The following is a 23,508-nucleotide window of genomic DNA, read 5'->3' on the forward strand; positions in this document are numbered from 1 at the left end:
TTGCAAATAATCCCAAAAGAATATATTTTGGGCGGCATACGTTGAGAAAAATCAGGAGAATTGAAGAATTACGGGTAAAATTGGAATATTGCAAAAATTGCTTTAAAAGTTAGGACTAAAGTGGAATATCTAGAATTCTCTTCATATTTTTTGCATTCTCATCAGCCAAAAACGTCCCAATGGTTTCTTCAAGCTGGTTTTTCATAATTTTTGCACCAAATTCGGAAAATTCAAATACGAAGCTAGATCGAGGAAAAGAAAAAGTTCAGGATTAGTAGATTTTTATTTACGAACAAGTATCGAGGTAAGTTCGTGTAACTTGAATTATATTCGTAAATGCTTGAAATATTTGTTATTGTTGTGAATATGAGTTGCATGTTTATTGTATGATAATTGATGAAGTATTGATATACTTGATGAAAAGAGGAAATAAATCCTGGTTGAATGAAAGGAAAATTCGATGGATCTCTGAAAAGGAATTGACGGTAAAAAGGATCTAGCCCGGACAGGTGATCCTATCCTGATATAGCCCTCCCGAAGAATATGTGGAAAATGGATTTAGCCCGGACGGGTAATCCAAATTAGGGTCTGAATTTAGCCTGGACTGGTAATTCAGATCCAAGCTCATTAGAGTAATTGTCATTGTAGGGGATTTAGCCTGGACTGGTAATCTCGACAATACTCTGTGAGTTTATATTACAGGGGATTTAGTCTGGACTGGTAATCCCGCTGTAAGGATGAGGTTCGCGGGAGTATGCTATCTGAAATGGAAATGTGCGCACATGAATATGAATTGACGGACCTGAAATTGTACACTAAAGTGTACCTCTGAAAATCCATCGAAATTCCAAGTGGTTCAACGGGGTAAATATGGAAAAATAATAAGGAAATGGAAATCATGGTATTGATGAGCTCATCAATCATGGTATAAATTATTGATACATGGAATTTATTGGACTAATTTAAATGTTGAGTTTGTGCATGATAGGGGAATAATGTATGGAATGAGTGTATGAATGTTTATTACATTGTATGAAAAATATTAGGTAAGTATAATTCTTGTTACATGAGCTTACTAAGCACAAAGTGCTTATCCTATTTCTTTTTCCCCTGTTTTGTAGTGTTAAGAGCTCGGAGGTCGGATTTCATCGGAGAAGCATCACACTATCAACCTCAAGATCTCGGTACATAAAGAAACTTATTTTGGAAATCAATGGCATGTATAAGCTAGTAAAGTAGATGTTAATGTGGAATGAATGTATGGTTAGCCATTGGTATGGCTAACAAATTTTGGTTTTGGCATGTGATGAGATTATCTTATGAATACAATAAATCTATCTTGAAAATATGTTGAAATGGATTGGTTGTGTTGGCTTGGTCTCGGTTTAAAATTTGCAGGGAGGATTAGATATTTATAAAGGGGTTATATTGAGTTTAAAAAAAATTAGTAAAATCTGGTAATACCTCGTATCCTATTCCGGCGACGGATACGGGTAAGGGGTGTTACAACTTGAATCTAAGGTATGTTTTTTTACTTGCTGATTAGTATTGATCCACCATACTGATCATCGAATTGTCAATTAGAACTCGCTAGCTGAACTTAAAAAAAAAACGTAACAACCTAGTGACTTAACATAAACTTTTTAAATAGTTCAATGACTTAAATAAAAACATTTAAATAATTCAATAACCATTTTCAAATGTTTGGAAATTAAGTACTACTAGTTGAATAACTTTAGGCCTTTTATCTTAAATTTTATATAAAAGCAAGATAGAATAGACACTTTAGAAAGAAAGTAGTATTAATCACAGTCAAAAAGGAACATCGGAAAATCTAGAGAAAAGGAAAAAAGAGAACCACCACCTTCAATTCTCTTCATATCTATCCCCACACGTGGAATCCTTGTCATCATTTTGCACACGTTTTCCTTTTCTTCTCTCCTAAACCATAACTAGTAACTACCTCGAATTTCATGCGCTGGCAACTGGCGACATAATTAATTATAGGATAAGTATTGACTAAATTATTAATAATTTTTTTATCATTGAATTATGAAAAATTAAAAAAATATCATCCAACTATTAGTAGATTTCTTTTTTGGTTATCCAACTATGAAATGTTACAAAATCGTAATCTAATTATTCAATTTTATCTCTTTCTTGTTACTAGTTGGCTAACAGTGACAACCTTTAAAATTGATATAATAACAACTTCAACTCTTAACATTTATAAATCACATTAATTTAGTCTTATTTTTTTAAAATAAACCCTCAATATTTACACAGTGTAATTTTATCTTTTTTCTTTCTTTTTTACAGATTTGTTGTTCTTTGGGATATTAAGGATTAATATTAAAAGAATTAGAAAATATGAAAATTATTATCTTGAATTTTTGAGTGTTATTATTATTATTGTATATTTTTAATCAAATTTAGGTGATAATTTTTTTAGTTTTGTAGGTGAAAAGGTCACAAAAAAAAAGTAGAACTGCAAAAAAAAGACTAAATTAGACAATGTGTAAATGCTAAGGGTTAGTTTTTTTTTAGAATTGAGACTAAATTGAAACAATTTATAAATATCAACGGTTAAAGTTACTATTATTCCAATTTCAAAAGCTATCACCTAGCTAGCTAATGATCAAAAAATACAAAGTTGAACTGTTCGGTGACCATTTTATATCTTTCATAGTTAGGTAACAATTAATACTATTAAACTATTTTGTTAAATTTGTTAGCGTGACCTTTTGAAATTAAAAAAAAAAAACTACCCACTTGGTAACATGTAACTAAAAAAATGACATGGTAATAAACGTTAATTTAACAAAAAACTTAACAATATTAATAGTTTGGACCTGAATTTTGAAATATAAAAAATAGAGGGTCTAAATTCTTGAAAATAGAAATAGGATTAATATATGCAGAGGTACTTGAACTTAGCCATTTATACCTACTTGGTACCTAATTGGCATCTAAACTTGAAAACGATAAGCCAACTTAGTACTTTTTTCAAGTTACTAACTAACATCGTTAAAAAATACTGACGTGGCACTGACAACTAAAAGTATGGTGATACATGACAGTCTCACATTTTGACACATGACAAAAATATTTAAAATTTATAAAAAAAAAATTTCATGTATTAAAATACGAGACTATCACATGTCACTATGTTATTGGTCGTTTGTATCACATCAACATTATCTCAACATGTTTTAATAGGATTAATCAGACACCTAAAAAGGTATCAATTAGCTTATAATTTTCAAGTTTAAGTGCTAATTAGGTAAAAAAAATTAAAATACCAAATAAATATAAATTACTAAGTTTAAATACTTTCATATATACTAAATTTCAAATTTTCAAAAACAAAAGGTGCTTATGACATATTTTAACCTTAAAAAAATAATATATATATATATATCAGCGGTAGGCCGTGGGAATTTAGCAGAATTTTTCTTTTCTTTTTTAAACAAAAAGTATTTTAAATCTGTTTGCTGCGGGCAAACGGGCAGCCATTCCACGTCATGAAGTAGAACCCACGACCAGGGTATCTTCCCGCAGATATTATTATGTATTGTCAACTTGGGCAAAATAATTTCTAATTACATAATTAACCTGGAATTTATATGGTTTCATTTAATATCATAATATTTTCAGCATTAATGTAATTTTTAACGAGATCAATTCCCATACAGAGATTATTTTCTAGCTCCTACTGTAGAGACTTTCATAGTACATTTACCCGTTTTGATAATGTATAGAAACTAATTTGCTTAGAAGAAGCAAAATGCAATTTAACACTTAAGTACAGAAGCCTCCATGATACTTTTTATCTCACTTTTATCTCATTTTTTCCCCAAGTACTCTCCATCATCAATGTTAGAATGTAACAATCTATGTAATCTATAAACTTTTCCAACTTAGAGTTGGATGTCAAGAATGTACACTGTAGAGATCAAGGATCAATGATCATGATTGTGCTCCAGTGTTTCACAGTATTATTAAAAGCCTTCAAGTGCCATCTAAGTATATACTAAAAGCTTTTGAATAATAATTTGTTTATTTATTTTCTTCACCTCCAAATTTGTATTTCCATCACTATGGACCATCCAGACGACTTGATATGTGAAGCTGGGATACTTACACTTTCAACTCTTCAATTCCTGGACCTAATGGTTCGAAAATTGCCTCCACATCCTTCGGGTTAACTTCGTTCAAGCTCGGAGGATTCCACTTTGGATTCTGCAAACAGATAGAAAAATGATTCACAACTATGAACAAATAAACTCACCTAAACATGAAAACCCAAACTGACCTGAATGCAAAATGATCCAAACCCAAAATGACCCAAATCTAAAACAACTTTAACTCAAAACGACACAAACCCGAAATAATCCAAACAGGGGTGAAGCCAGAAATTTTGGGGGGCCAAAATGCAAGGTTACCATTGTACTAACTTATAATCTTACAATTTCTAAAGGGACTATAAAGCAATTGTAACATTTTAGGGGTGGGGGAAAGGCCACTGCCTGCCTCACTCTGGCTCCGCCACTGCACCTGAATACGTAACGGCTTGACTCAAAAAACCCGAACCTCAAATTTGAACCCGAAATGATGTGAAAATTTTGAAACCCAAATTAACCTATCCAAAATCTAATCCGACCACCCAATTGACAAGTCTGGGAATAAATAAGGGTACTGTCCTTAAGGCAAATAAGAATAAAACCCAAAAGCATGTAGGAACATGCACATCCACACAAACAAGTATGCACAGTATAAATGCATGAACAACATGTACATTCCAAAGAAATAAAATTTGATATATTCGCATATTATCAAAGTATAATAGCCCTAGCAAGCAGTGGATCGATCTTGGAGAGAAAGGGAGCAGAAGCAAGAACAGCCAACCTGATCTTTGTCAACCAAGACTGCACGGACACCTTCGGCAAAATCATTTCGCAAAGAAGACCGTAAGGCAATGCGATATTCGGTTTTCATAACACCTTTTAGCTGGAAAATGATCAATGCAACACAAATATATAGATGTTACATGAAAAATATCACTACAAAAAAAATGGCACGCGAGAGAGAAAGGCAGTTGGGTTATACATCACCAAACTCACCGTTGTAAATTCATTGCCACTTTTACCATATCCGGATGCAACTCGAGAGAAATAATTTTTCGTTAAGCAAAGAGAAAAAGGAGCGCCCTTTCCCAGCCCCTGCAGAGCATCATTTGCCCACTCTGCCACTGCAGAAAGAAACAGTTAAAACATATCTATATTGACAGTTTCGGTGTCCTCAAACATCGAAAAGAGAACAATAATGATGCATATGCAGATCAATTCACTGTTTGGATTAACTGGTTTTAACTAAGCTTACCAGAAGCTTCTGTGCTTTGCAGATGTTTTTTAAGCTCTTCGATTGTCTCATTAACTGACTTATCTGCACTGAAGCATGAACTTATCTGAGGCAAAAGCAACTTCAAGTGAGCTTCAGACTCGGGGTTACTGCTGTACTTTGCCAACAATGTTGTAAGATCCTTGTCTGGATCCTCAGAACTGCATAAGCATATCGTTTGTCATAAGATCCTAAAAGAATTTCACTACCATTTGAAAAGAAAACTATTAAACTAGAAAGAAGATCAGAGATATACAAGGTACTCGACAGAAGGGCTTCCTTCAGTGAACCTAGATTCCCAGATGGCACATAGTGTGTTCCAAGCCCTGCATATAGTGCATCTGAAGGTGTTGATATCCTTTTCCCGGTCATTCCAAGATAAGCACCTGCAGAACTCCAAAATTGTAAATGGCAACGATAGAGGGGTACAATATAGTGAGCTGGAAAGAGGGTAAAAGTATCATGGAGGCTCTTGTACTAAGAGGCGGATTGCATTTTGCCCCCTCTACTAAAAAAAAGGCAAATTAGTCTCTATACATTAGGTCAAAGAGTAAAAAGGTCCTCTCCGTTAAAACTTTCATCCATTTCTACTGTTAAAAATTGGCGTGGCTAACGAAATAACCAAATAGTTACATGTGGCATGCCATGCATACCTCATGTTAAAGTAGAGGGATTAGTTTCTAACAATTAAAATGGATGGAATTTTTAATAGAAGGACCAATTTGCTCTTTGATCTAATGTACAAAGCCTAATTTGCCCATTTTTTTAATAGAGAGAGCAAAATGCTATCCACCTCCTCGTACAAGAGCCCCAATGATGCTTTTACCTTGAAAAGAGCAAGAGAAGTAAACCAGTGGTTGTGCATATGTACAACAATTAAAGTTTAGCTTTAGGGATTCTGCATCTCCAAAACGTTCTAAAAGACTCACACGTCAACCCCAGTACTTCTGGTTCGATTTATAGCATACTGTACCAACCAGCTTTTGGTACAACTCTTTGAGCTTAGTTTTAGAGAAAAAGAAACATACCAATGGAACCCCCTCCAGGACCTTGTGCTGCTATATATGAAAACCCAACATCAGGAAATAAACCGATTCCATTTTCCGGCATAGCAAGAACAGTCCTCTGATCCAATGATTTATACAAGAACAAAACATTAGAGAGAATTTGTAAAGATATTAATAATTTAAAATGCAAGATAAAAAAATTATGGACTGCAAAGAGATCAGTTTGTACCTCAGTTACCACTCTGTAACGACCATGACTGGAAAGGCCAACGCCAAAGCCCATTGTTACGCCATCCATAAACGATATATAGGGCTTCTTGTACTCGGAAATTTTGCATATTAGAGAGTACTCTGCAGTAAAAACCTGGAAAAACAATACAGCATAATTAGGTAAGTTACTTCAGAAACAGGGTAATAAACACAAAGTGATAAAACAGCATTACAGTAATGAGAAAAAAACAAAGTATACGAACAACTCCGTAATAAGAAAAAATATCTAGTCCAACGAACATATCATGCACATATGAGGAAATCATTGCTGGTGCAGGACAATCAGGGACGTGTAACAACCGAAAATTTACAATCTTGATGCATTCACAAGATAAAACACTTCAAACTTATCTTACGAGTTAAAACTGCAAGCAAACTCGTCAACAGTTCTATTTTAAATTATGCTCCTACCGTTATAAGCAAAAGCTAATTTCATCTGGACACAGAAGCCGAATTATGTTATTCAAGAAAGAAAAAAGGGGAATTCGGTAAAAGTACCATGAAGGCCACTATACCAGGAGCCAGATTGCAATTTGTCCCCTCTACTGAAAAAATGAGCAACTTAGTCCTTGTACATTAGATCAAAGAGAGAACTGGTCCTTCTATTAAAAATTCTATCCATTTTTACTGTTAAGTGCTGATGTAGTCGATGGAACAACCAAATAGTGACACTTGGCGTGTCATCTCTATACCATGTGCTAACATGGAGGGACTAATTCAAGTAACCAGACAGAAATACGCCACCACTTAACAATATAAATCAACGGAATTTTTAATAGAAAGACCAATATGCTCTTTGATCTAACGTACAGGTGCTAATTTGCCCATTTTTTGAGTAAAGAAAGCAAATTGCAATTCAACTTCTAGTACAGGGTTTCCATGGTATTTTTACCATGGAATTCCTATTGCCTACAATTATCTGACCGCAACTATCCCCACCTGGGATTTATATAAAGTCCACATAATCCCTAAACTCAAGGATGCTTGAAATTTAAGAATTGCATACAATTACTTGCGGGGTTTCAAATTCTCTTTAAGTAAAAATGGTTTCATTTTTCTCAGGAGAAAAGGTAAAGGATAGAGCTTTACTGACACCTAAAGGCACAATCATAAATGGCGATCGGAAGTGGATCATATCATAGCCATGGTAAGAGTTGTATTTCGAGTTTGAAAACCATGATAGACATCTTTTGCTGACTTAAATTTTGACAAATTGGAAATGTTTATGATTATAACGGTACATAATATAACCTCAATCATATCTGATAGGTTGTTTTTCTCTGTTATCTGCTTCACATCACCACCTGCATATAAGCTAATATCTAAGTTACCAATGAGAAAAGAACACTAAACAGAGCCCAAAAAATAAAAGATAAAGAAAACTAGAACTACCGCAACCTGCCCAAAACAAGAACAATGCAAATGCAAACAACTTATAGCTAGCAACAGTGGATATAACAAGAACTTGCAGGAAATATTTGTAACACATAGCATGCATTTCAGATGGAAGGGAAAAGGAACCTTTGGCACAAGAGGTGTGTTTCTATCCTTTTGGATTTCAGCAACAACACCTTTAATATCCATTCCTGCATTATCCATCAATGGTTAGCCCCGAAAACTCCCCCTTAACACTAGCAACATACAAAAATAGCCTACAAATATACGAATGCGTATTTTTCATTACAAACAACATCTAGAAATGCTATTGTAGAAGTATATTTGCCTTGACAAAGAAGAATCCTATAATTTGTTCTTCAAAGTACCTGCACAAAAGGCACGCGGTGAGCTGCCTTCGATCAAAACACATTTGACCTTTGGATCTGATTCCCATTCATCAAGAATTTGCTTGTACTTGATATCCATATCTGCATTTATCAAAATACACAAATGTTTCACCGACAATAATTCATATCGACGAAGCAACAAATTTAAATTGCAAAATATCCCATTAATTCTCAATGATATCAATTTTTTTTGTACACAAAAAGGATTCTTCTTTTAATATCTTGAAGAACCATTACGTACTTCTATAAATATACTCATTTCCAATATTACTACCAGCAAATCCTTGAACAAGGTCTTCCTTTCTCGTTTTGCTATTAACTATTTTTGATAGCTTTATCCCTTACATCAAATTTTATCATTATTGAGGAGAGACCAACTCCGTAAGAAGAAGTCTGCAAAGTGTCGCCCACCAGGAACTTGCAAACCCCTGATATTATCCTTGGTGGGGGTTTTGTCCCTCGATTCTGTGAGAGCTTGAGTGCTTAAAGAGGCGGTGAGTTCAACAAAATGTGAGCGTCTCATCCAATGCCTGAGAAGGCAGAGCATGTAGGCGGGTAGGAAATTTCTATATTTGCACTTGGTGGGTTTTAAACCCGTGACCTATTGCATATAGTGCTTTTCAATCTTTCGGCCTCTCAATGGAGTCCGGAGGCAAAACTCCAGTGGCGACAAGACAGGAGCCGGTCTGCCGGCTCCTGGCGGACAATACTTCTCAGACTTCTCACAAAAATCAGCCCCCCTTCAACAATCCTTTATAAAGTATATATTGTAGTTCAAAATCGAGCTAAAACGGATCATTCACTTGGCATCAGCTTTAATACAATCAAAGGTAAATCTTTTAGCTCATACAATAACCATTTAAATTTAAATAATTAAAAAGACACGAATTTTACATGTAAACTAAGCATAAATAACGAAAAGGACCTAAATTCATGGCATTGAGAGCTTTGGGACGATCTAGAGTGATGACAGCAACGCCGTTCGGGTGAACATTTCCTTTGACAAACTCATCGGCACCAGCCATGGTGGACAAGTTCCGATCACGACTAGATAAGGAAACACCTCCCCCCGACGACCTCGAGGCGTCACTGCAAATAGAGAACCGGATTGAACGAGGAGAAAGGCTTGGAAATCGAGCAGCAGCGGCAACCGCCGATGATTCGGGGTAGTTGGGGAACAAGGATAGCGGAAACTTCAAAGACAAAGATTTGGTGGTGAGTTTAGAGATCGAAAAGCATTTCATGCTGGTCCTTGGTTCAAGTTTTTCGCTTTGGTGACTGTGAACACTGAATTTCAAGATCCGAGTAAAAATGTTGGATAAATTGGAAGAATCAACCTGACGATTTGCTCATACCGTTCGGCAATATTGGGTCCGATGAGCCGATAGTTTCGGGCTGTATCGATTGGGCTGAAATTGGGGCAGGCTGACTCTCGATTGGGCGGATTAGATTGGTTTTGGATAGGATAATTTGGAATATAATATTTGGTATCTTGACTTGACTTGATACTTTTTCTTAATTTAATACCTAGACTTTTTAAACCTAATTTGTAATTTTTTTCTTTTTGGTACTTATTATACAAATTACTCAAAACATGAAGGGTATCATGCTACAAATGTACATTAATATTAGAGGAAATTCGTGTTAAAAAATAGGCATTGAGCTATGCTTAACATATTAATATTGAATAAGAAAATAAAAGCTTTAAAAATCTAAAATAAAATAAATTCATTATTTTAAATTAGTAAAATAAATAAAAGTAAAAGTAATTGAACATTTCAACTACAAAAAAGAAATATCATGTCATCTGTCACATGTCGATTATATATTGGTTATTTTTGCTATCTCATAAAAAATAACATTGTTAGTATATTGGAGTAATTTGGAAAATATTTGACAAGCTCAAAGACCAAAATTGGACAAAAAAATAGATTGGGTACCAAATTAGAAAAGAGTCAAGTTCGGGTACTAAATTAGAACTCAAAAAAGACTTAAGTACCAAATTAAGAAAAAAAATGTCAAATTTAAATACCAAATTAAATCTAAAAAATTTAAACACCCAATTAGAAATCATTTCAAATTTATCACTTAAATTTAAGTCATCTTAGGATACTTATTTAATTAAGTAATTTTGAAATTAAGATAATTTGGATTTGATTCATTCCAGCAAAACCATTAGCTTTTTAAGTTGAATTCGGTCAAGATTGACAAATTTAAACCAAACCAATTTTATTATAAAAATGGAACAATTAACTATACTTAAAATGAATAAAATTCACACATAATAACATCTTAATTTTACTAAAACTTTAGCATTGTTATTCAACCAATGCTTCGTACGTCTGTAATTCAATAATTATTTTCATTGTTTTATACAATAAATTGATCCCTTTTAAAAAAATAGAACAATTTAATTTGTTAAATTTTAAAAGTGAATAACTGGGGACAATTAATCACAATATTAATATCATCTGTCAATTGTACATAATTTAGATTAGTATAATAATAAATTTAGTTTCCGTGTTTCTACATTCTGTGTAAATGTTATGGGCTAAATTTATAAAATCAATACAAAATTGATAAAGTGCATAAATTTTGAGAGTTAGATTTGCTTTGGTACCAATAGAAAATATGTACTAATTTATCATTAGTTGTTGACTTTTAAAATTGATAAGAACTAAATCACTCTAATTTTTTTTTAGAAAAACTAGTTTCCTCTTTGTTAAAATTGAGAAGACCGGAAAAATCTTTTTACCTTCCACTTTCAAGCTTGTGGCCCAATACTAATTAGTAACAGATATACATACGTGATTTTTAAACCTAATCCAATCGATCTGAATCCAATTCAATTAATTTTTAAAATACATATTTGAAAATTATAAAACCTCAATTTAATTTCTATACCCCATTTCCTATAACAGTGTTAATGAGAAAAAAAGTAAAAGTGGAGGAGGCATTTGAGATGTGAAAACCTATTGATTTATGTTTTGTGTTCCATTGATATTCTAAGCCACATCTTTAATTATCTTAATGCATGCAACAAACAATATAAGTTGGTTTGATTGAATCTGTCATGCAATGGGTCCATCTCTGTTTTTTCTCATTAATCAAACCCTAAAATCACATGTCATGCCTTTCAAAGGACAAAAATCACATTAACAAAAAAAAAGTGTTTTAGGTATCAATCACCACTAGAACAGGGCCATGTTGGATCCAAAAATAATACACCATTTAATATCTAATGCCATTTCCCAAAAAAAAATCAATAAATTGATTTAATTCATTTATTATACTTAAATTTAAAATTTAATTTTTTATTTTTGTAATATTATTAGTATAGTTATAAATAGGATGGTAAATACGCTTTAGCGCGTTTGAACTCATATCCTTCTATGCTAATAATAATGTTGATACCAATTGAGTTAAGAATAAGTCGCCTAATTTCGTTAGTTGCTATTTTTAAAATAAAAATGTATTTAAACATAAATTTATTATTTGTTAAATATAGTTGACTAAATTTTCACATGACCTTAAATTTGTGATCGAGTAACAATAAAAAAAATTCACATAATTACTTTAATAAAAATTAACGATGTTATCAATTTGAATCTAATAATAACACTATAAAAATAGAGGGACAAAATTATACCAAATTAAAGTAGAAGAGATAAAGTAAAGCTTAGTACCTAAACTTAGACAACATTACCATTTACCACCTTGGTCCCTAATTTCTTTTGTCCCCATTAATCCTGTAACTTAACAACTTGGATTTCGTTAAAGATGAGGAGGCACAAACACTCTTGGATGGTGTAGTATCATCACTTATTTTTTTTAAAAGTCATTAATAACTTTTAATAATGTTTTTTTATATTTTATATAATTTTTAAAATTTCAAGTAAGTATCATGTCATTACACATTAATCATGGATTAAATTGGGAAAAATTGTCAAATTCCAAAATTAATATGGACCAAAAAAATTTAAGGACCAACTTAAAAAAAGTTGTCAAATTTTGGGATTAAATGTTGCTTTATCCCAAAGTAAAATGATTAAATCTCAAATTTCAGCATTTTAGAGGGACTAAAACTACAATTAAACAAGGATCCCGAATAGTAATTACAATATTGTTTTGCTGCTTTGCAAAATGCAATAGCAAAGCTAAACCAGGATAAGCTTACACAGTATTTTTAACAGCTATTTTAACTAACGTAATGGCCTAGATGGCTATGTTACTTCCTTTACCATCCTCTAAAAAGGCTAACAACAACTTTGAGATATATATATATATATAATATTATATTTTATAAATAGAATTGTTCATGAATGGAGGAATCAAGAAGTCCAAAGCTCTGCATTTTTAACCTTTGAGACACTCTCAAGCACTTCAAAAGGGATTATATCACCAATAACAACCACCCTTTTGCTTTCCAAGTCTACTTTGTATGAGGTCACTCCTGTTTTTTTCAGCGGGACAGCTAAGAATTACATTATAGTAACCAAGAAAACGAAGGCAAAATTCATTGCATGACAAGCAATACAACAACATTTGCATTATAATATGTTTGGTTCTGTATATGGATGAGTGATGGCTCATGACTGTAATGCATTATGGTCAATATATTGCTTTTACTTCTGAGCTTGTTAGGTTTACTGTCAGAAATGGTTAAACTACTAAAATAATTCAATTTAAAAAAAAAATACAAGTAGGGGAGAAGACAGTGTAAATTATATTTTAAAAAATTGTAAATGAAAGGTTACCATACTTTTCTTTTTTAATATAATTAATGTTGATTATATTTAGGTTCATATTTATTCCTTTTAATAATATATCTTTAAGATTTAAATTTAGGTTTTTCTTCAAAATTGTAATCAAAGCCCTTGTACTAGGCATTTTGTCTCATCTATTAAAAATATGAGCAAATTAATCTTTGTATATTAAATCAAAGAGTAAATTGATCTTTCTGTTAAAAAATTTATCCATTTTTATTATTAAAAACTAATCTCTATACGTCAATATAAGGTATATATGGCACGTTAGGTGTAACTTTTCCGTCTGTCACGTTAGTTTTTAACAGTAGAATTAGAATTACATAAATATTTTAATTGAAATAACTAATTTACTTTTTAATTTAATGTATAAGAGCTCAATTGTTATTTTTTAAGTAAATCGGTCAAAAATATATTTTGATTTCTAGAATAGGGATTTCTATATTATTAGTACTAGTTAGTCTATTCTCAAGCAATAGGGTTCGGATCTCATTAGTATTCTTATTTGATAATTAAGATCATTTTATGTCCTAACCCTAAATTAATTTAAAATCGTCTTGGTTAAATTTTATTTCTCTCCTACAAGAACACTTAATTTCAAGTAATAGTATGAATCTTTTGATGGAAAACAAGGAGGAAAATTCAAAAAGATGGAAAAAGGAAAATATGTTACTTACCATCCAGCTTGGAAATGTGTTTCTTCACTTTTCTTGCACAACCATGGCAATGCATGGATACCCTTAGTACCACCATCTACAGAAACCCCAAACAAAATGTAAAAAAAAAATCTCAAACCCTTTAAAATATAAATAAATTAAAATATTGTTCTTTAGGAAAAAATAATTTCAATCATTGTGGGTTTAATCGACTGCCCATAGACGATACTTCGGAACAAGATAATATAAAGAAGACATTAGAGGCATAAAATAAAATAACTCTTACCTTAGGCTTAAGTTGAAAGGCCAAGGTTTGCTTGCCAGAAACAACATCTTTCAGTCTCAACTGGGTTTTTTCAGATACCATCAATGGCTTCCTCTCAAACTCATCATCCAAAGCATTGTTCATGCAGAAACAAGAACATGATGAGCCTGAAATTGATGACAAATATAAACAATCCAACATCTTGCCAAGACTGAGCTTTCCCATTGTTTTCTAACACACCAAAGACAAAATATAATCTCACTTGGGAAACTCAAACCATAGCCAAAATGTCAAATTTATAAGAAGAAAAATCAATTCGAAAAAGCGAAACAGAAAGTCAAAGTTTCTTGGGAAAAACAAAAGCTACTATAATTCAGAAACCTATGAACCTACTGTGAAGCAATATTGAAGAAGAAAAGAACCTACAAGGCCAATTTTTATTTTGTTCGTTTGTTTGTTTGGAGTTGCCAGTGCCACACTAGTCAAAGCAAAGGGCAACCCCAAAGCCAAAAAAGCAAAAGAAAAGATGAAGACAGTTAACACACCAAGCATTCACATGAAAAACTATGCTACGCTGTTATAAAAAAAGACTTGAGTGAGGGAATGAAGGTGAGATATAAAACAAATTTCATGTGAGATATTGTAGTTGGTTTTTGGAAGTAAAGCAATAAAACAGGGGATCATATATAGTTAGCACTGCCAGAGATTGCGAAGGAGAAGCTGAACATGGCATGAGTTAAAAAAATTTTCACTTTAGTTAATTTAGCAAGTGATAATTTATTATTTTAATTCGATTTGATTTTTTTAATCGCGTTGAGTGAAATGAAATTTAAGTCAAGTCGAATCGAATAAATTTTTCTGAGTTAAATAAAAAATTAAACATGTCAAATTAAAATTTGTTGACAAGATTATTAATTTTTAAAAAAATATAAATTTGAAATCGAGAACATTTTCAAGCCAAAATAACAAGAAAAAGATTATGTTAATGTAGTATGGTTACTTGTTTAAGGTTTCAAATTTATTATTTTGATTTTTTTAAGTATTATAATTTAATATTTTTATATAATTTTTAAATTTTGTAGTTTATATAATATTTTAATATTATTTTAAATTTTTTATAACTTTTTCTGAGAGGGATCAATTTGCTTATTTTCAAAATTAGAAGGGACCTAAGGGGCATTTACATCAATTTATTATTCAAATTGTAATATTCAATTTGATTCAAATTCGAAAAACTCAATTCAATTAGTTCAAAATTAAAAAAAAATCAATTTTTTCAAATTGAATTAAATTTTAGCATGTCGGTAATATAGATTTATAGTAAAAGAGTGGATAAAGCATCTTTAGTAGGGTGTATAAGTACATTTGGTATAATATATGATCATGGCGCATGACCTTAAGCATGCATTAGAAAGATCAAAACAAGTTTAATAATCAATTCCAAAAGAAGAATATGGTCTATACACACACACACACATAATGTATATATATACATGATAGGATGGAAATGAATTATTCAAAAAAGAGTTGAAGTTTGTTGGCAAATCTTGTCTTCATCTTCATTCTTTTATTACTAATTGGTTGAATTTTGGGTTTCATCCTTCTACTATACTCAAATTTAAAATTTAATTTCTCTATTTTAATTTATTATAGCTTGATCTTTCTATTGCTATAATGTTCTGGGTAGGCCCAAATTGATAATACCATTAGTTGTTGTCATTAAATTGATGATGTGAATTTTTTTTATGATATTTAATCACATCATGTTCAATTTATAATAAATTTGCATATCAGTTGAATGCTTAAAGTTGTTTCCTTTTGTATAAAAAAATTCATGTAATCACTTTAACAATAACAACTAAAAGTGTTCTGACATTATAAAATTTAAGAGATCAAATTATGCCAAATTGAATTAGAAGTGTAAATGAGACACTAGTGCTTGCAAGCTATTCGACTTCAACTCCAAAAAAAAAAATTCAAATTCAATTCAATAATTATCGAGTCAAGTAATTTGAGTTATCAATCAAGCCGAATTCGAGCACTGTAATATTTGATTCGAATGGCTTGTGAGCCTAATCGAACCTTTTACTTAAATATATTTTTATATTATAAAATTACATTTTTACCTTTATTACACGGGAAGAGCTTAAATATGAACGAGGTTGAGCTTGTATAGGAACAAGCTTATTTGAGCTCAAGTTGAATAACTAAATCGAATTTATTATCGAACTTGTCAGCATTTGAGTTCGGTTTTAGTCGATTAGACCATTAAATTGAAGTATAGGATGCTAAATTTTAGTATAGTAGAAGTAAGAATAGAATTATACCTTATTACTAATGTAAAGAAGAAGAGGGAGATGTGGCATTGAATCATTGGCGCCCTCTGAGGTGAGCAATTATTATAAGATTTAAATTATATTTTTGTAGTAATATGAGATAATAATGTGTAGCTATATTTTAAAAATATGTAAATGTAGTAATTTTGAACAAAGATTAAGGGGACCAGGTTGGACCATGTGAATGATTTTGGTTCCTTTATTATAGTGGGTGGAAAAATAAAGGAATTCTTTTTTTTTTTTTGGTGAAAAAAAACATCAGTTACATAAAGCAACCATTCGTTTTATCTGCTTGAATTGAATCTAAAAAATCCTTGGGAGCCTCATCCATAATTTGTAAGCTTGATTTCCAACTTAAACCGAGTTTAGCGAGACGATCTGCTACCAAATTTTGAATTCTTGGAATGTGCTTTATCCTCTACTCCCCTGCTGAATGCAAAATACGAAGAGTTCTCCGGAGCACAGTAATCCCTGAGTCTTCCAATTCCATATTAGACAAGATCTCAGCAACTTCCAGATTATCTGTCATAATAATGAAACGTTTATAGCCCTTATTAAGAAGAATGAGGATCCCGTCAAGAATAGCCCAAACTTCAGCTTCGAAAGGGGAGCACATGCCAAGGAAACGGTTAAAACCCACTATCCAATTTCCATCATGGTCCTGAGCCACTCCTCCTGATGCAGCATGGCCAGAATCTCTTGCTACAGCTCCATCAGTGAATAAAAACACCCAATTGTCAGCTGAATTGTTTATCAAGGAATAGCCCGGCTTGCTCTTAGATTGATCTTCAGTATAGAAGGTGTAGTGACGGCCCCAACAACAAGAGACTTTTATCACTTCCGCTGCTGTCCAAGATATGTGCTGGAAAATGTATAGATTTCTATTCTTCCATATACGCCAAACGAGTAATCCAAAGAGGCAAGACCACGTGAGACCATAAACCTGCAATCTTTCATTAAAACAAAGGTTAAAGAAAAGCCAATCCTGAAAGGAAACGGAAAAAAACCTTTGTTTTAACTGATCAGGAATCACAAGCCGCCACACTTCTTGCGCGGAAGGACAATCTCTAAGAACATGGATCAAATCTTCAATATCATGTCCGCATATAGAACAAGAGCTACAATGATATATTCCCCTTCTAGCTCGTTCCGAATTTGTAAGAAGTTTTTGATTGAAAGCAAGCCAAAGGAAGACTCGTACTCTCTGAGGACCTCGATATTTCCAAACAATCTTCCAGTGATCCTCCTGAGGATTCCAAGAATTCTCTTTCAAACGCCAATAAGCACTATGAACTGAGAAGACACCAGACGTGGACTGAGTCCAAATAATCCTATCCGAACCAGAGTGAGGGTGAGGAGGAGGAATGCTGACAATTCTATTTATTATAATTTCAGGCACCCTGGCACGAAATAAATCCAAATTCCAGCTACCATCTGGGTTGACCATCTCCCTAACACAACAATCCAAATCAAGGTTAGCAGGATGGTGAATTTTTGAAATTAAAGGGCCCATACCTGGAATCCAAGGATCTTTCCAACATCGAGCAGTAGCACCGTCTCCTATAGACCAGGCAATATTATCTCTAAGGAGTGGCCATATCTTAGAAAGTGCCCTCCATAATAGAGAGCATTGGTTTCTTTTAATAGAATCCGGGATCTGGTCTTTCCAACCATATTTGGCACGAAGAACACGAACCCAAAGTGCGTTACTTTTAGAAACAAGATTAAAACCAATCTTCATAAGAAAGGCTGAATTTTGATCTTCCAAATGTCTGAAACCAAGACCTCCTCGAGACCTTGGTTGGCAAATAGAATTCCAACCCACCAAAGACATTTTCGGATGGCCATCAGTACTACCCCAAATAAACTGCCTGACCACTCTTTCAATGTCTGCACAAACACCTTTCGGGATCATCAAGGACTGCATAAAATAATTAGGAATAGACAGAAGAACAGATTGGGCCAACGTGATTCTACCAGCAATAGATAGATTCCTAGCGTCCCAACTCTGTAATTTCTTCCTCACTTTATCCACAATAAAGCTCAAGGTACTTTTGGAAATCCTTTGATGTAAGAGAGGAACACCTAAATAAATGCCAAGGTTTCGGACTTCATGAAATCCAAAAAGTTGGTTAATTTGATTACGAACATTCTCTTCAGTGTCTTTAGAATAGAAAATGCTACTTTTCCTAACACTTATTTTGTGTCCAGAGATCACACAAAATCGAGGTAGAATATTATCCAGGAGACTAGCTTGGTCGAGCTGAGCTTTACAAAAGATAACTAAGTCATCCGCAAAGAACAAATGAGAAACTGAAGGACCTGTTCGAGAAAGATGAATTGGATCCCATTTTCCAGAGTCAATTTCAGTCCGAATAAAATGTCCTAACCATTCCATGCATAGCACAAAGAGATAAGGTGATAAAGGACAACCCTGGCGAATACCTCTCTTAGGTTTGAACTTTTGAGTAGGTGTACCGTTCCATAGAATTTGCATGGAAGAGGAAGAAATAGCAGACATGATTACTTTCCTTAAGAAGACAGGAATTCCAGCATCCACCAAAGAAGCTCTTATAAAGTCCCAACTAACTCTATCGTAAGCTTTCTCCAAATCTAATTTAATAGCCATCCACTTCCTTCCTTTCCTATTACAGCGCATAGAGTGAATGATCTCTTGAGCTAAAATAATATTATCAGAAATGTTACGCCCAGCTATGAATCCAGCTTGTTCTTGGGATATAAGCTTAGGAAGTATAACTTTAAACCGATTCGCAATGATTTTCATTACCAACTTGTAGAGAACAGAACAAAGGCTAATAGGCCTAAAGTGGCTAAAGTCCTCAGGGTTATCTTTTTTGGGAATTAAAACGATCAGTGTATTGTTCAATTCAGCTTCAATCGGACGTCCATCAAAAATATCTTTGACCCACTGACAGACATCATTCCCAAGAATATCCCATTGGCTTTGGAAAAAGTGAGCATGGAAACCATCACTTCCAGGAGCTTTCAAAGGAGCCATGTCAAACAAAGCCCTTTTAATCTCCTCATTAGAAATAGGAGCCTCTAGAAAATTAATCTCAGAAGCGTTAAAGCGAGGAAAACCAACCTTTGGAGTATCCCCCAACGTAGGAGATTCCTCTCCAAAGAGACCTTCAAAGAATTCCACCGCCTTAGCCTGCAGGAAATCTTGATCAGTACACCAATCCCCATTAACACGTAAGGTTATGATACGATTGAATTTCCTTCTCCTCATCGTGCGACTATGGAAAAACTTTGTATTTCGGTCCCCCAAATGAAGCCAATCACAGCGAGCCTTTTGTCTCCAAAGTAGATCTTCATGATCAAGCACATTTTCCAGCTCCTCCTGAATTTCCAATTCTTTTCCAGCTAAATATGTAGAGGAAGAATGCTCCATGGTTTTTTGGATATTATTAAGAGATCTCATAAGATTTCTCTTACGAGTACCCAAAAAACCATAAATATTCCTGTTCCAATTTTTAGCAAAAAAAGTGAAATTATTCAAAGATTCAAACATATTACCTGCGAAATTCCACTTTTCTTTAACAAAGTTGGAGAAATCACTATGTTTCGTCCATCCCGCTAAGAATCTAAACGGTCTGCTTTGAGAAATGATAAGGTCGGATGCAGTAGATAACAAGAGGGGCCTATGGTCTGACTTGATACGAGTAAGATGATGGACAGAGTAATGAGGAAAAGCAGACACCCAAGCATCGTTGGCTAAGGCCCAATCAAGTCTAACAAAGGTACCACCTCTTTGCCAAGTGAATGCAGGTCCGTTAAACCCTAAATCCTGCAACTCACAAGATTCAACAAAATTACCAAATAAATCACAGCGCTTACCAATAGAGACAGGGCTCTTTTTATCAGAAGAAGATAAGATAGCATTGAAATCTCCCATAATAAGCCAAGGAGAAGAAAGATTAGAATTTGTAGATTTTAAGTCATCCCAAAGAAGCTTTCTTTTAGACCTATCCGGACTGCCATAAACGAAGGAAATAAAAAAGGATTATTAGGACTACTATTATTGACATGTAAGAAAATAAATTGCGGGTGATTTCGAATAATATGAATCTGGATAAAATCCTTCCAACCAATCCATATGCCACCTGAAAACCCAATAGCTTCAACCCGATGTGAAAAGTTAAACCCCAATTTTTCAATAATAAGATTAGCCTTAAAACCACTCACTCTTGGTTCCACCAAACAAACAATATCAGGCCTGTACTCTGCATTGTATTCCTGAAAGACTCGTAAAAACTTCCTACTAGCACACCCTTGACAATTCCATGTAAAAATTTTTAAATTTAAAGACATAATAAAATATATTGATAAATGAAAAAGTAAAATGAGCCAAAATCCCAATATCAACTTATCAGAACAAGCAAAACCTATAAGGACTAAAAGAATATCCTTACTGTTCAGGAGCATTAACTCCCTCTATTTGCACAACAGAACCCCCTTTATTTACAACCCCAAGATTAGGAGATGCAAAGGACGAGATGCTCTCGGCGAGGTGTTCCATCGATTCCTTCAAAGATGTTCGCTGGGATCCTGAAATTTTGAATCTAGTATTGCTGCCAAGAAGGATCTTAGCCTGTTTCTTAGCTTGACTTCTTCCTCTGTTCTTAATAACTTTACTCGAACCGGAGGATAGCACCAGAGAAGAATCAAAATTTTTTGGGGGATGGATAATGTTGTTTTCCTTGCTTTGAGAGCTGTCATGAAAAACCACCGCCGAGTGTCGATTAGAATCTAGATTCCCAACATCTTGAGGAATAGCTATACTATCACGACTTGAGTCCTTCAAAACTGTCCGGTTTCCAGAACTTTCTCCTTCAGGCCTGAAACCCACACTGTCGCCTGGGATTTTTTGCGTTTCAGCTACAGTAAAAGACCGACTGCTACTTCCATCATCAGTAAAGAGATGTTGGTCTACCAGTTCCGGAGCAGGTGAGCCCAAAACTCCTCGGGCCTGACCCGCAGTTAAGTCTCCATAGCCCAATCTGCTAAAAGCCTTAACTATAATAGGAGAATTATCCTTCAGAATAGAAAGGGAATTATTGGCCTCCAAAATTGGCCTACCATTAACTTTAGAGGTGGGACCACCACTATCCTTCAAGCCCACCTCTTTTGACTTATTATTATTGCTTTTTCTCCACTCAAGTTTGCCGTTGGAGAAAGCATTTGGAACTTTACCCATAGAAATATCATGTAAAATTTCTTTACCTTTATCATGCCTGGAATCCATCATAAAACCTTCATCATCTTTTTTGACTGAATCTTCATCATTAAGGACTCTAAAACGAGATCCTTCTTTTCCACTTTGTGAGTAATTATTCACCTTTTCCCTAATTTTACGCCTTGATTTTTTTTCAACGATCATCCAAGGACCGAAATTCCCGTTTTCCTTCTCCACATCAACCTTGTTTGTGTTCTGAAGATCCGATGATAATTCCGGTGGGGCAATCTCCTTTTCACTAAGACTTTCAGAAATTTTAAAAGGGCAAGAATTCTCCACATGCCCAAATCTCCCACAGCGAAAACAAATTGTAGGTAAGGATTCGTATTCAACATTCTGCTTTCGGCCGTTGATCAGAATATGGGATACCAATGGCTTCTCCAGGTTGATATAAACAGCCAATCTAGCAAAACGTCCCCTAGTCCTATTATCCGTGTTCATATCCAATTTAACCACTTTTCCAACCATTTCCCCTATCACAGTGATGATCTTGTGATTGTATAAATACCCAGGTAACCCAGGGAATCTGATCCATGCCATCACAACATTAGGGTAAGCTTGTGTGGGATCAAAGGCTAAGGACCAAGGTTGGACTGTTAAGTATTGTCCAAAGATGATCCAAGGTCCTTCAGAAAGCGCCTTTTCACAGTCCAACTTGTTCTGAAATTTAACCAAGAAATATCCATTTTCTATGTCCATAATATGAATCTCCGCTGAAGGTTTCCACAGATTATACAGTTTATTCTGCAAAACCAAAAAACCAATATTACGACCAAGCAGCTTTAAAACCACTGTGTTATCCATACCTTGAATAAGGATTTTGTGGATCCGATCCGAGAAGGAAATAGAGGGGATGCCATTCACAAAGGATTTTTGAATATCTCCTTCCAGAATATCTAGATCATCTTTTCCTTCCAAAACTTTGAGAGTCTCCTTTGACGATTGGCCTACAAGCATGTCCTTCCACGAGGTGGGTTTTTCCGGGGGCGAGTCGATCAACATAATATTGTTTGCATCAACATCTTCGCCTCTGAAACGAACTTTCTTAGGGATCAACTCCTCAGAAATAGATTTCTCAAAGTCAGAATTTTCAGAGAGAGAACTCATGCCTTTCTTTGCTTTCGATGAATTATGAGCTGCTTTGATTCTGAGAATTTTTTTTTTATCACTTCTTTAAAGGAATTCTTTTTAAAAAAATAAGAGAGTAAAAGTGAGTGGTGAATGGTAATGGGTAAAGCAAGTTAAGCACGTGTTAGTCACATGACGTACGGCCTGGATTCACCATTCTTTTTCCGCTTCACATGGAAGCATTGAAGAAATGTGGGGTTACAGACAAGACAAGCAGCAAAAATGTTGTGTTTTTGGTCTGAAAAACAGCTTAGGAGCAGGCAAAGCACCGCCCCTCCCCCGACAAGTTATGGCAAAATATTGTATCAGCTCACCGCATAAAGCTGCAGATAGCACCGTAGCAACGAAGAACCAACGCTGGGGATATGATACACAACCACCACATTTTGAGAGTTTTATGGGAACCTTCCGTTGGGTACAACCAACTAGTGAGGATATTTAGATTATAAAACTTAATTAATTGATTGTATTGAAAGATTATTTAATAGATTCAATGCAATTCACTTATGTCAAAACTTGGTGTACCAATAGTTGATACTTTACTTCTTGTATGACTAGATCTGTAAGTTTTAACTTAAATTTAAAATTTAACTTAATTAATTCAAATCTAAATTCGAGTCAATCTAATTTGATTGT

General features: G+C 33.8%; 3 protein-coding genes across 6 annotated transcripts; all 3 read right to left on the reverse strand.

Moving 5' to 3' along the window:
• Nucleotides 1–3,823: 3,823 nt before the first annotated feature.
• On the reverse strand, nt 3,824–9,858 carry LOC107933011 (3-hydroxyisobutyryl-CoA hydrolase-like protein 3, mitochondrial). 4 transcript variants are annotated; one of them, XM_041096945.1, is made up of 11 exons: nt 9,387–9,858; nt 8,441–8,542; nt 8,219–8,263; nt 7,929–7,981; nt 6,637–6,771; nt 6,429–6,525; nt 5,657–5,786; nt 5,383–5,561; nt 5,124–5,251; nt 4,909–5,010; nt 3,824–4,242 (listed from the first exon to the last, which is right to left on the reverse strand). In XM_041096945.1, exons 1-11 carry the CDS (start codon nt 9,703–9,705, stop codon nt 4,141–4,143), a joined length of 1,392 nt encoding a protein of 463 aa, XP_040952879.1. In that variant the 5' UTR covers nt 9,706–9,858; the 3' UTR covers nt 3,824–4,140. The 4 variants fall into 4 exon arrangements, with proteins under 4 accessions (XP_040952879.1, XP_016720635.1, XP_016720634.1 ...); XM_016865146.2 differs by lacking the exon at nt 8,219–8,263 and having other exon boundaries at nt 9,387–9,856; XM_016865145.2 differs by lacking the exon at nt 7,929–7,981 and having other exon boundaries at nt 8,199–8,263; nt 9,387–9,849.
• A 2,651-nt stretch (nt 9,859–12,509) lies between these two features.
• LOC107932961 (protein SODIUM POTASSIUM ROOT DEFECTIVE 2) lies at nt 12,510–14,788 on the reverse strand. The gene is made up of 3 exons (XM_041096946.1): nt 14,170–14,788; nt 13,905–13,980; nt 12,510–12,914 (listed from the first exon to the last, which is right to left on the reverse strand). Exons 1-3 carry the CDS (start codon nt 14,371–14,373, stop codon nt 12,793–12,795), a joined length of 402 nt encoding a protein of 133 aa, XP_040952880.1. The 5' UTR covers nt 14,374–14,788; the 3' UTR covers nt 12,510–12,792.
• Nucleotides 14,789–20,786: 5,998 nt separating this feature from the next.
• On the reverse strand, nt 20,787–23,256 carry LOC121219208 (uncharacterized). The gene is made up of 2 exons (XM_041096947.1): nt 22,551–23,256; nt 20,787–22,488 (listed from the first exon to the last, which is right to left on the reverse strand). The coding sequence occupies exons 1-2, from the start codon at nt 22,602–22,604 to the stop codon at nt 20,917–20,919; spliced, it is 1,626 nt and encodes a 541-aa protein (XP_040952881.1). The 5' UTR covers nt 22,605–23,256; the 3' UTR covers nt 20,787–20,916.
• Nucleotides 23,257–23,508: the final 252 nt, after the last annotated feature.

The sequence above is a fragment of the Gossypium hirsutum genome, chromosome D07, assembly GCF_007990345.1.
Source record: "Gossypium hirsutum isolate 1008001.06 chromosome D07, Gossypium_hirsutum_v2.1, whole genome shotgun sequence".
Classification (NCBI taxonomy): Eukaryota; Viridiplantae; Streptophyta; class Magnoliopsida; order Malvales; family Malvaceae; genus Gossypium; species Gossypium hirsutum.